We start from the raw sequence: 13583 nt of genomic DNA, 5'->3' as shown, positions 1-13583 counted from the left end.
TCTCTGTTCATCGGTTCCTTGACGTGTTAGCTGTGAGTGCAATAGAAAATAGGCACCTCAATTCAAAAGAACAACCACGCCAGTCGTTGTCAATGCCATGAAAGCCACCTCAACTGTGCTTGTCTTGGTCGGTCGTTAGAGCATGTGCATGTGTGAAAAGGCTTGCCCTGAATTGCTCAAGAGTGTAACTGATTACACTTTCCGAAACGGAGCAACTATCCTTAAATAGCGGACACATTCGAGGGAGATCTCGTTTTATTTGGTTGAGAATCGTTTACGTTAGAAAGAACCCCATGGAACGAATGGAAGACATGTTCCTCGATTTTAGAAATTCCACCGTAGGAGATACGTTTGTCAATCTCTCGATTGTTTGCCCGGAAAAAGAACGTGATTTTTCCCACGTGTCGGTGAAATTTCAAGAAGCTTTTGGAGTGTCGGTGAAGAAGGTCTTCACCAAAGATTCAATCCCTATGAGTGTTGATAATAATGGGTATGAGAATTTATTGAAAAAAATGTTTATCCAATTTTCATTCTTCTCTTTCTTCCAAATCAGACGCAATTGTTTCGTCAATGTTTTGGTTGAAGGCCTTCGAGCCGCACGAAAATATGACATTTGCCTTCGCTTAACTGGAAACTCCGGAATGAACTACGGATCCCATTGTGAAATGATGACAACTACTGCTGGCTTTCCTAACGGTAGTCGCTCACTTCCAGTTCTTGCATGCGACTTAACAAAAGGTCAATTAACAAGTGCTTTCTTGCAGATGGCATCTCAGTCAATATGGAGGGCGTGGCCTTGATCGTGCTGACCGCTCTTGGACTACTTTTCGCTCTGATGGCATGTGTATTCCATGAGAAGTTCATTGCCCAAAGTGTGAGTGATTGCCGCCATAACGTGACTAAATACTGGAGGAGAGGCCAAGACAGAATCTCCCAATCGCTGAAAGCGCCAGAAAAGCCACAGAGGAGTGCTACTTTAAACCCCGCTGGACCTCTGAATACCTCCAAACAATCTGCATTGAGTCCCAAGAGACCGAAGCCAAATGAAACTGGGAAATGTAGCTTGGAAGCAAATGCGATAGAGGATGGCGATGCCATTCGAAAAGCCCTGACAGAGAGGCCTCAATTACTTAACCCGTCAACTTTCCCGGACACTACAGATGATTTGACAATACGAGAAGTTCTTAATGCTCGACCTACAATAATGAAGCAAATGAGACCACACAAAGATGCTCCCTCTCATGAACCAGGATCATTCTATAACCAAGGTTTTCAAGATGAGTACAACCGATTCTCATCGGCACCGGGACGGTCGTTATCTTGGTCAAAGGAGGTGCACACGTACCCTGATTATCATGGTCAGTTTAGACCTGCGCAACGAAACAAGTTAATGTCGCGTTTCGGCCAATATCCTCATGAAGGCTCATTTTATGGCCGTGGAAATTACAGCTTTCCTGATGAGACAAATCCTCGCCTTTCCAACAGAAATGAAACGATTCGATCCGACTTTGATGATGTTTCCTTATATGAGAGGCAAAGGAGGGTTCGGTTTTAATTTGATTGCTATCTGAATACAAAAATGGGTTTGTAATATTTTCCAAGGATCCGTGATTTTCTTGAATCTCCAAAGTGAACTTTATGGTGAGTTTTCTCGTTTCGCATCCACCTTTGGCCAATCCAACGTCTCAAGAAATTCTTCCTCACTGAATTCTAAAACCTTCAAGGCCTCCAAATGAAGCTAAAAGAGAGTTTGAAAAATAAACCCAAAACATAATTTCAAGAAAATGATTCGGTTTAATTTAACTTACTCGTTGTTGCTTCAAGACATGAATCAGCTCGGACTGTTTTTGAATTGCTTTGAACAAAGTTTTGATTTGCTTATCTTTCTCACTCATTTGGTGAAGCGATGCCTTTTGTTCTTTCTTTGATGAAACTTGACAGTCCTACGGATAAATTTGATTAGTGAACTATCCTTGAAATACTCACGAACTTCCAGACACCTTGAGTTGATATTCCAAATCTTGGTTCACAGCTGATAATCGTCTGACCTCTAACGATATTTTCTCTATGTGACTCTTCGACTTCAAGTCTGCATCCTTTGCAACTTGGAGATCTTTTTGGAGAACTTGATTTTCACGCTTAAGCTCTATGATCTCATTTGAAGCTAGTTTGAGGGCCTGATCTTGCAAAACTTGAGCCGTTTTGTGTGTTTCTACTTGATTTGAGCTCAAATTGCGAAGCTCTTTGCGACAATCGTCCAATTCTTTCCTTAATTTGGCGTTTTCCTCGTTCTACATGCATAGAAAAGAAAAGATTAAAACTCAAAGTGCCAGGGAGATATACATCAAATGTCAAAACCTACTCGAGTCTTCAATTGAACCATACATTGAGCATAAAGGTTTTGGCTATCGGGGCCCTCGGTATGTGCATGGGGTCCCTGCGGTTTTTTAGCTCGAAGTTCAACTTTGATGGGAATCTTTGAGCGAGTTATGTCGCTTATCGAGGGATAATCTGACGTAGTTCCTCTATCAGAGATGACCGAAGCTCGTTGTCGATCTAGATCCGCGTTTTTCCGCCTTAACTTCAATTCTTGGGTCTCCCAATCCGAACTCATTTCGCCGGTGTGGAGGAATCGTTCGTTGAAACAACAAAGGCATAAGAGGAATCTCGATATCGATCCAACAAGTAAGTTCTGGGCCCGAGGGCTCACAGCAGTATTTCCTTTATCTATTTCTGACATGCTTCGTGGCAAATAATTCGGTAGTTACTTTCTTTGTCTATCATTTTATACAAACATGTACGAAAACTCCACATTTCGATTGGTGTTATTTATATCTTGCATTTCGTCCATCACTTTATTTTTGACAGCCAGTGTTAAAATTCTTCTCAGGTACACTCGGTGGTTCTAATTTTGGATTAAGTCCATACTCAAATGCAGACTTCTAATTTTGTTTTTCTCTCATACACAGAAACATTATTTCGAAATATTTAGCCATCTTAGGTCGTTTTCAAATTAAGAAGGTGGGTCTTCACGATATTTGATTCAAACAATCTTACACTTCAACTTTTTCTTTTCAACATGTTCCACGCCGCAATATTAATATTATAGCCTAATGCCCTGAGTTCAGGGTCTCATGTGTTGAGGATAAAAACCTTGAATTGCCGTCCCAAAGCAACTTGTTCACAGTGGTCTCAGATGTAGACCAACTTTAGTGCTGTTAAGAGTTGGGTTAAGACAGGGAGCCAAGGTCCTAAAATGGGCAGGGGCACCTAAGAAGTAAGTATTGATCCACAATATTGATAACTAATTTTTGAACATCATGACTTGTCATAAATAGAGACAGGAAAAACATTTTGTTTTGCCGTTGAGTGTAAATTCCAGACGTTTGTCAAAACTAGTTTTGTTCACAACAGATTTTCCTTTTGTTAGCTAGCAAATTCACGGTAATTCAAGGTTGTTGTTAACTTCATCACATGAGACCCTGAAGTCAGGGCACTAGGCTATTGTTATTAACCTTCAAAGGCTGATTTCTGTTATGGTCAATTCTCAATGGAGTAAAGCCCGTATTCTAAAGAAATCCCATTAAAAACACGAAAAAATATCGTGACAAGTCTGGACTCGAGTCAACGCTAAAAGACATTGTACGTAGCTTCTGGTCTGGACTCACCCCTTGCCAGTGTGACCAAATCTAGTTCCAAAGAGGTGGATGAGCTTTTATTCCTCAATTTGTAGAAGTCTTGCTCTGAATAATTTCGACTTAGCTCTTTCAGCCCTTCTTTTTTTTGTTTTTAGCCCTGTTTTAGCTGATGTTGGCATTTTTTCTGGATTTACCAGTTATTTAAATTTTCTCAACCTAAATAGGCAATTTAGTTTTTTTAATTTTTTAATTGCAAAAAAAAAGAACTAGCGAACCCCTCGCAATAATTTCTTCTCATCTTCACTCAGATGGGAGCACAGTAAAAATCGGATATAAGAGCAGCTTTGGGGCCGTGAATTTCTGCTCTTATATCCGATGCTCCAGTTCTGCGGCTCCAGAGGCAAACTGATGACAGAGAACATATGTTTATGCTGTAATTTGATGGAGTTTTACGGTGCAAACAAAATGCAGCCATAAAAATCGAGCCAAATGGAAGTGGCTCGGAAGGCAGTGTGTTGTCAGTATGTTTGGGCACGAAATACGTAGTTAATTTGTCACAGAATCACATACTGGCTATGAAGTTGAAAAAAAACCAAGAGTTTTCCAAAGGAAGCACGTATGACTCCTAACTTTGTGGCAGCTTCGGTCAGGCATATTTTGGACAAACGCTTGTCAAAATCGGCAATGAGCTGTTGCCTCTCTTTGATGGAAAAAGTGGTTCTCTTGGCAGAAGCCATTATGTATGACTGTATGTTTTTTTTATGAGAAGGCGGGTGAAAACTTGCTCTTATGAAATGGCTCAACCAGTTTCCATTGTGGAGCGTGGGAAATAAAAAAAAAAATATTTTGCCACCTTCAAATCTGCTCACATATCCGATGTGGCCCAAAATTTTGTGCTCTTATATGCATAGGCTACTTTACTATGCTTTACTATTTAATTTGATTCGGGGATTCACCATCCTGCTCTTATATCCGATTTTTACGTATCAATTAAAATGAAAAGGAAATAAGCGGCCATAACAATATACCTCGTACTACGTGGTAGTCGCGCTCACATCCCAATGTTGGCTCGTGCAGCTTTAAAAAGGTGTATTCTTAAGGGTTTTAGTTATTGTTACTATTCTTTGAGCTCTCTTTGTGTTTTGGTCTAGTTCTTTTGGCTCCAAAAGAGATAGTCTCGGGCGTGGATCAAGCATGCACTATTTGATCAACTAGATTTCGTCACCATGGCCCTTGTCTTAGCCAATAGTTACTAGTGAAACAGACTTACAAGTGGACAGACAGTGAAGGTCCACGAATTTCGCATCCTTCCAACGTCCGCCACTTTCCCACTCCTTTCCAATATGTTTTCCTCAACCTACGATCAACTCCATCGATCTATTCCTAACGTCGATAGCTAGGCCCCGCCCAATTGAATGTTCTTGTTTGTACTCCACTATTCCGCCAACACTCCGGAAGGGCGGATCCATCCATCGCAAGCCCGTGTTTTTTCTCCATGATCTATATGCCCATCCCACCCTCGTCCCCAAGAGTGGGTAGGCATGACCCGCTTCCCACGGAAGATTGGTTCCAACGCCTGTCCCGATTCCACCAGGACAACCAGGACCACGACTGGTTCACGGGATCTTTGGATCCGGTCCATGACGACTCACTCAATTCTCCCGAAGAGATCGTCTCTTGGCGGGTCTTTGGGCGTCACAATGGCCGGCGACCGCCTTTAAAATCGCTCAAATCCTCCGCACGGCCCGCCGTGGCTCGATTGGAACCCGTCCTATCGGCCACCGGTACGCCCAACTTGAACCCCACGGACTCCATCACCACCGTGGATTCATCCATTACTTGGCCATCGTCCGGTGCCTCGGCCAGGGATCTCGGACCCTTGCCGACCCTCTCAAGTGGTCCTTTGAAAGTGGGCAAAGGTCGTGGGGCCCGTCGACAAGAAATCCGGGCGCAAATCCAGGCCACTCAACCGAGTCCCGGGATGATAGGCACTACGCAAGAAAATACCGATCCCAATCCTCCACCAGGGCCTGTGGCAGGAGGTAAACCATCAAACCTTCGAATTAGCTAGGCGTGGCCATGTAGACAATGATAATTCACTTATTTTTCAGATACAAGACCCGCTACCCGAGGGTTAGAAGCCTGTGCGGCCTTGTTCAGTAGCCCTCTACCAGCAAACCATCTTCCAGCACCAACTCAATCATTGAAAGAAGTGAAGCTGGGCCGAGGTCAGGGCAAGCGAATAAAATACTGACCTCAAGTTTCGCGCTATTGAAAGTGTTACTGTGAATTTCGGGGATCAAAGCTAATCAATTTTTGAGAAAGCTAATAGCGTCCTGATTAGGCCAAGACATATGTTCAGAATAAAAGCAACATAACAAACAACCCAACATGAGCAGATGTTCGTAAATTGAGTGAAGAGAACATTGCACGAGCCCAAAATTGTGCCTCTGAAAACATCCAAATAACTTAATCGTGGCCACTCACCATCACCAATTCTATAATTGAGGAGCACATGGTATGAAAGGCAACGAGAAACGTTATCGTGAAAGTTACAAAAATACGTTACTGGTCACTCATCATTAACAGTAACAAAGATTTGGAAATGAGGGTCGCATTGCTATGATGTCAGCGAGAATTTAGCCAAGAGCCAAGAAGTGGAGACAATCATCTGCAATGATATTTGTGAATTAGGGTTGCCTTGCAAACAAGTGGATGATAAATGTCGCTGTGGATATGGCAAAGAAGTGGCCAATCATCTGCAATAATATTTGTGCATGAGCGTCACATTGATATGAAGGAAATTAGAAATGTTACTGTGGATTTAGCCAAGAACCAAGAAGTGGCCAACCATCTGCATCGATATTTGTGAATCTCTTATGGTCGCGGTTGGCAAATGGAACATTGAAGGAAACCCGTAAAAGAATCAAGAGCTTCAGTGTTTTGACTAGCCTGGATTTTTTGGGAGGGCTCAAAAGTGTAAACTTTGCTTTTGTGATGTATTATATAAGATACCTTTTGCGCCTCATTTAAATACTGTACTGTCGCAATCTTCTCGGTTTGTGCAATAAAGTAGTAGTTCTCTAATTCTTGCATTGTTCCCACTTGCCTTTTTGGCACAAGCTCAACTTTTTCTCACAATGCAACTAGAATCCCAAAACTTGACGCAAAAAAGAACAATATAAAAATATTCTCATTTTAGCCCACGTTTCTTCACCCTGAGAGATAGCTGAAATAAAGCATTATGAGGAACCCAATTTGATTTAAAAACCTGCATGGTTTAGGGTACTAATTTGGGGTCCAAGTTGGGAGACAATTTTGAGTGCTGTAAATTTCAAAGATTTTGTAATAATGAAATAGATTGAAATCCTTGGTAATTGCCTCAAATTTTTCCAAAATTAGTTTCATTTTGTCTTTTCATGTGTCTTTTTGCTTTGAAACAGGCTTATATACTTGCGTTTGTTTTTTTTTTTTTTTGCTGTGAAAAAAAATCATACTTTCAAAAACTTTTTTTACTGATTATTTGGCCCTCAAAAATAATTGTTTTTCCGTTATCCTAAAGTGATCTAGCTTCGACAATTGCCATGTCCAATCCTCTTAGATCCTGTTTCAGGTGTCTCTGTGGTGGCCATGGAGTCCGTCAGGTCATGGAAAGGAAAGCTTTTTGAAACCTTGCTACAAAACGTTTGAGTGTTGCGTTGCCTCCTAATCGAGTCCTTGATTAAGTTGAGGGTTACTTGATTAAGTTGATTAAGTACCCTTTAAGGGGACATGCATCTAATTAGCAGGGCATTAATCGTTCCTCGATAAAAGGAACGGATAACAGTTGCAATTACTTTGGGCAAACAGAGTAATTCGTTACACAACCGTTACTCACCGAAAAATGTAATGGCGTTACTCGCTACAATTACCTTAATTGGAATTTTAGATGACCAATATTTCAGATTTTTTGCCTCATAAAGACCATACGTTGCTACATTAATGGCTTTATTTTTTCGTTGTTATTTGTTACTTTTCGTTGTTATTTTCCAAATATTTAGCGACTTCCAAAATGCTTACCGAGTATAAGTATCATATGTACATATGTACATACATGTATTAGCTTCTTCTGGAGTACATATTATTTAATTATTTCATAAACTGACATCTTTTCACGAGCTTAACTAATGATGGAAAATAAAGTCATGGATGGATGGATACGGGGCGAGTTGGGAAATTTGGTGCAACATACTCCAGCCAAAGGAAAATTCCGCTCTGAGTCAGCTCTTTCAGTTCTACGGGATTTGAATGAGAAACTATAAACAATAAAGCAGAGCAAATAGAACAGGATTTGAAACCACAAACACATTAATCGTAGTTCAGCACAATTTTTTGGATATATGAATATATAAAAAAATGAAAATTCCTGTTAAGATTGCCTGGAAGCTTCAAATTTCCTCAATTGCCAGGAGTGAAACGAAAAATTAAATGTTGGATGTCACTCATCATTATTGCAGGTTGCGCGCCTTTCCTTCTATGTTTTTCCCTGGCATCTCTTTTTCCGTATACTACGTTAATCCTTATCCGGTTGATAAAAGTTGCCAAGCAGAGAAGTGAATAAACGTCTGTCGAAGCGAATCCATCAAATCTAACATTAGATGCCACTCTGGAGCGTGAAAAAAGGAACGAGAAACGAGTAATTTTTGTTCTTTTGGGGTCGGAGCGGTCGGAGCAGCATTTGAAAATGTAATGAGATTACAGTTCCTTTCTTCGAAAAAAGGAACGAATTACTCTAATTTCATTACCATCAACTAATGTATATTGTTCAGTTGTGATGAGAAAGATAAATGACAAGCACTTCTTGATATCTTATGCGACCCTGGTTTTTAGGCTTTGCATTCTGGATTTTAAAGACTTGGCGTCGCTTCTGACGTTGCTGAAGGTTTTGGTAGAACGAGTCGAGGTCCAGCCTTGGCGTTGGCTAGACGTTGAGTTGATGTTATCCCGAATCTTTCGGTTGCAAATCACCCCATAGAGGAATATGAAGATTCCACACGAGGAGTTCAATACAATGAACACGTACTGCATGAAAGATGAAAACTCATTGAAGAACCCAATTATCCAAGTGATTCCCAACAAGTTGCTTAGAATCACGAAATTTCGCGACCATCCACTGACTTTCTGCATATTCGAAACTTGTCTGCGTTTGCTGGCCTAGAAGCAGTTTTGAGAGAATAGTTTTAAGGCAAACCATAGACATTTCAAAGACGTTTGAATTTCTGACCATGTATGCGGCTCTCAAACCCACAACCAACACCACCATGTTCAAGATCACAATGACCAGAACAGGTCCCTTGAAGGCCCAGATGTAGCTGTCATTAAGCCAACAGGCATCTTCTCTGAAGTAAAAATCATCACGGATAAAAGAGACTACCAATGTAGTCACCACAATAATGGCAGAGACTCCATAGCTGACAATGTAAATAAACCGGAAATGGTCTTCTCCGGAATCGAAAACAACCACCAGGGCCTTGTATAAAAAGAAACCCTCAAGAGCTGAAAATATAGTCACTTGCGTAAGGTTTTCCACTTGTATAACTAATGTGACTATCTTACCTGTCCAAGTGAACACCAATATCCATACAAAGTGTGTCAAGAAAGTGATGATCATGCACGAAACCGAGTCAAAATAATCTTTGAGTCCAACGATGGTCAGGAAGAGAACTTGTCCAACCAAGAGGCAATAATCACGATTCAATTCCACCACTTGGCGAACGTTACTCGTTTGTCTGCAAGTTTGGATAACCATATAATCGAGTTTTATTGGTCAAGTTCATTACTTACTTAAACCAATGGAGAAAGAAGATCGTGACTGCTAGACAAGCGCACGACAAAGCTCCAAACACAATGGAGAGAATGCTCTTCATTTGATCATCAGCATCCCCACCGCCAAAAAGAATGGCAAAGTTCGTCAAATGTTCACATTGACAAACGGTGGTTTTACCCGTAGATTGGCGACGATCTAACCAACATCCATCTGAAGACCATGAACCCGTTTCAAAATTCCAATATACGCACTCGGGTGAAAAGGATCTCTACAAGGTGTGCAATTTAGGTAACACTAAACATCTTCATAATTATCTCGAAAAATGCCACTCACCCGATGCGGATGTTCATATTCTATCTGAATCCACTGATCCGATGGACTCAGTTGCAACTCTTGTGAGAAGGAGGATTTGGATTCATTTTTGGCCAAGAAGGAAAAGTCCAAGAGGGTGGAGAAAAGGCCTTCATTGGCCAAGAAGGTTTCTGAGCCCTCTGAATGCTTTGGAAAGTCGGGAAACATCTTTCCACTCTCCAAGTCTAGGTTGTAACTCACTCCGAGTCCTTGATTGCACACAGCTTGACCAATGTACCCCTTTGGTACCGTGATTTTAACACCTTTACCTTGAAAAATGAATTGCTCTTCTGAAAATTCTGTGTAGATGGATTGTTCTACCTGCATCACTTTGAATTCAAACATGAAATGATCTACACAATCATCCTCGTCAATGGTGGCCAAGGTTAATGCTGCCACTTTGTCCGTGTAACTTAAAAGCGCCGAGGATGCATTGAAGCGAGTTTGGTCTTCAAAGATCTCAATCCAGCTGATGGAACTGTCGAACAAACTATCGATTACTTCGAAAGTGGCTTTGACGAAGGCATCGTTCTTGACTTTGTCTAGATTTTCCATGATTTGTTGCTGATGCAGTTTGAGCAAGTCTTCGATGATATTTACAGTGGACAATAAAGTGCCTCCGGGGACTCCAGTTTCATTATCATTCCTCACATGATCCAAAATATTCAAACTTATGTTCAATGAATCATTTTCCTTGCCAATCATGTCTTCCACATCCGATACCCAATCATCAATGCAATTGGTCCGATCGGGTTGATCTCCCACAAAGTGAAGTGTAGTTCCATCACAAAACCATTCAGCTTCCCCGGAGCCATCGGAACACGCGTGATATGTCATTTGATCGGGTAACCCGATCCACTGAACACCTCTCAAATCCGTAGCTTGGCAATTTAGTACACATTCCCTTAATTCGGGATCAAATAATCCTTGATTACATTTCCGTTGAACCCAAAGCCAAACATCCGTCGATGACTCGTAATCACATTCATAATAGATGTCAGAACCACCAAGAGTTCGAGGATCAGCCACTTGATGCCCTTGTCCTTCTCGTTCACACACGCCTGATTCGGTGACGGGTAAAAGAAGGTTGGCGTCACATTGGGAGTTACGACAGTATACTGTGGATATCCTAAAATCATCCACCCCGGGTCTTGAGGTATCCACACATGGTCCCAAGATGCGTGGACACCAATGATTCAGACAATCGTCATCGATTTCCGTCACTTTAAACCGGAACAAAGACAAGCATGTACATTGGAAATCTTGATCGTTTCCATTAGAAATGATGGCAATGTCCAATTTGGAGGAATCACATTCTTTGAAACAATCCTCGGGCTCTTGAACTCGGATTTCGTGGATCAGTGACGGAGGTAGAGATTCATGAACCTTTCTTAACACATTGAACTCGAAGCATTGAAAGTATTGAAACCCGAGACTTTGGGCATACGTCTCTTCGTCCAAGACATACACGGAGGTTTGGTCGATAATTCCAGGCAAATACAAGCCGCATTCGAATCTTTCAAAGCCCGCCATGGGACACGAAAGGCATCCAGGAAAGATTTGCACCTCTTTTGGGACCATATTCCAATCACCACAGGTGCACTCCAAAACATCGTTCTCCCTCAATTGAAGATGGGCAAGTTGATTTCCCAAGACTTGGCACTCATCCATACATGCCCGCGGGTCTTCCACTTGAAGAGGCGGCGGATTGGTTTGCAAAGTAGCAGTTTGGATGCATCTGCTTTGGCGATAGAAGGAATCCACTGGAAGATCAAGGTTCTCCGTACTGTATTCGAGTGATATTTGATCACAAACATCGGCTTGGTCACAGAAGATCCCGACTCCTTTTGTCCCATGATTACCAATGGGACCATGGGGGATGGGCAGTTCGGGTGTTTTGTAGTACCACTTGGCAAAGCATTCTTCACCTAGATCCCACACGCGGATCTTGGTCAAAAGTAAGTTTGGCCATGACTCTAGTTTCATCACATCTTGCGCTTCAATGGCACTTCCTGAGATGGAAGAATCAAGTAAGTTTTGACTGTGTTCGATCAATCCACGGCTCAGGCATTGAAAAAATTCCACAGAGTCTCTTGGTTCCACCACTGTTTCCCCTTTTCGAAAAGATTCCACGGGGAAAATTGTGATTGTATCAATTCCAATGTGTCTTTCCAATCTTTCGCACCACGTTAAGGATACATCTGACTGTAGATTGATGAAATTGCCTTGATCCTCTAGGTTAGTACAAAATATTTCCGTGCAGTTTGATGTAAAAACATAGAGATAGCCGTTTTCAGCACATGATTGAACGTCCTGAACGGAGACACTTTCCAAAATGTCGGTTTCAAGGAATTTAGGGAATCTTGAATAGTCTGAGGATTGGACCCTATCAAACACTGAATTCAAACACACTAAGAAATATATCACGTAAGGTTGATACAACATGGTGAAAGGAGTATTTCATCAACTCATGGGCCTCAGCAAGTTTTCCACACTGCTGCTCACATCAAATATTGTCACCGATGATTTTGATTCGTGTTTCTACTCGTACAACCGCTGTATCCATTATTATTGCCGTTGTCGTCATGTCGTAATCCAAGTGCTAATCCCGGACTAATCCTTATCCAGAACATTTATAGCTCATAGTAATTACAGCTCGTGCTCGAGGGACTCTGAAACTATTTAGCACGTGGGACCACAACGAAATACGATGATGTTTCTGAAGATATTAGATTTTGGAATCAGTTTTGAATAAGAAGAATATTCCTTGGAACAGCAGACAAGCCCTTCGTTTGATAAGATCATTGGGGTACTGAAGACGAATAAGCTAGGTAATTGTGATTGTTTCTTATCTTGAATATGTTTGGAGGGCGATTTATTCCAAACTTTTTGGGCAGGCGCTTCAGGATTGTGCAAGAGATTAACATGAATTTCAAAGAAAAAGCTTGCACACTACGCTCAGTTTATAATTGCCTGATGGGCAGTGCCAAAAGAAAATTATCAAAGTATTTGTATTTGTATTTAAAAATATTTAAGCCGTGTGGCTTTTTTAGAGGTGCGAAAAATGGTGGGCATATTGTGGAATCGAGGGGTGAGCTGAGGGTAAATGACAGGTGTGACGGATTGAAAGGTTATAAAGGACAGGAGTTGATGAATTTTGCCATGCCATTTTTGAACTGTGTTAATGTGGTGGCATTTCGGGTAAGTGGACCGATCAGGTTCCAGAGGAGCCTTCCCTGTTCATAGAAGGTGGCTTCCTCCGGCACCGCGAGGTTCACATCCCCTTTGGCCTGGCTTCTTGTTGTTCGTTGTTGGTCGATTGGTTTGGTTGGTTGCAGTAGGATGTGATCTGGATGCTGACAAGTGTTCATGATCTTCCAAGTCTCTATTAGGGCGGACTCAGCCGCCATTTGGTTAACAGACTTTTGTCCCAGGGACTCATGAAGGTCCTTGATGCTCACGTGATCCTTGAGTTTCACTCCAAGCAGTTCTCTGAGCACGTTATTCAGTCTGTCCTGGAGGTCTCTTTGGATCTGCGGTTGCTCTTGGCCGACCTTGGTCCTTATTTTCAAAAATAAAGGAAGACAGTAACGCAATTTAGACATTATAAGCGACTCCACCGCAGGTTTTAGTTGAGAGCGTGGTAACTTGGATAAAAGAAGCCGAAGAGTGCCCAGGCCAGCATTCACCTCCTTTCGCAGATTTAGGAGATGATGATTCCACTTGAGGTCTCTCTGCATTTCGACCCCAGGATTTTGCACGTGCGAGATCCCTCAATGGATGCATCT

At 41.8% G+C, this 13583-nt stretch overlaps 4 protein-coding genes across 4 annotated transcripts; 2 read left to right on the top strand and 2 right to left on the bottom strand.

Annotated features, from left to right (window-relative positions):
* The first annotated feature begins 27 nt into the window (after positions 1 to 27).
* On the top strand, positions 28 to 1602 carry LOC131887450 (uncharacterized). The gene is made up of 3 exons (XM_059236066.1): positions 28 to 490; positions 554 to 696; positions 765 to 1602. The coding sequence occupies exons 1-3, from the start codon at positions 294 to 296 to the stop codon at positions 1553 to 1555; spliced, it is 1131 nt and encodes a 376-aa protein (XP_059092049.1). The 5' UTR covers positions 28 to 293; the 3' UTR covers positions 1556 to 1602.
* On the bottom strand, positions 1508 to 3856 carry LOC131887475 (testis-expressed protein 9-like). Its single transcript, XM_059236099.1, has 5 exons — positions 3516 to 3856; positions 2363 to 3110; positions 2001 to 2291; positions 1809 to 1943; positions 1508 to 1738 (listed from the first exon to the last, which is right to left on the bottom strand). Exons 2-5 carry the CDS (start codon positions 2738 to 2740, stop codon positions 1637 to 1639), a joined length of 906 nt encoding a protein of 301 aa, XP_059092082.1. The 5' UTR covers positions 2741 to 3110; positions 3516 to 3856; the 3' UTR covers positions 1508 to 1636.
* Positions 3857 to 4863: 1007 nt separating this feature from the next.
* On the top strand, positions 4864 to 6023 carry LOC131887482 (uncharacterized). Its single transcript, XM_059236111.1, has 2 exons — positions 4864 to 5680; positions 5750 to 6023. Exons 1-2 carry the CDS (start codon positions 5134 to 5136, stop codon positions 5890 to 5892), a joined length of 690 nt encoding a protein of 229 aa, XP_059092094.1. The 5' UTR covers positions 4864 to 5133; the 3' UTR covers positions 5893 to 6023.
* Positions 6024 to 8264: 2241 nt separating this feature from the next.
* Positions 8265 to 12726, bottom strand: LOC131883672 (adhesion G protein-coupled receptor L3-like). Its single transcript, XM_059231192.1, has 5 exons — positions 9778 to 12726; positions 9462 to 9712; positions 9234 to 9406; positions 8902 to 9173; positions 8265 to 8831 (listed from the first exon to the last, which is right to left on the bottom strand). The coding sequence occupies exons 1-5, from the start codon at positions 12238 to 12240 to the stop codon at positions 8487 to 8489; spliced, it is 3504 nt and encodes a 1167-aa protein (XP_059087175.1). The 5' UTR covers positions 12241 to 12726; the 3' UTR covers positions 8265 to 8486.
* Positions 12727 to 13583: the final 857 nt, after the last annotated feature.

Source organism: Tigriopus californicus, chromosome 1, assembly GCF_007210705.1.
Source record: "Tigriopus californicus strain San Diego chromosome 1, Tcal_SD_v2.1, whole genome shotgun sequence".
NCBI classification, from domain to species: Eukaryota; Metazoa; Arthropoda; class Copepoda; order Harpacticoida; family Harpacticidae; genus Tigriopus; species Tigriopus californicus.
This window is presented reverse-complemented; position numbering and strand designations above follow the sequence as displayed.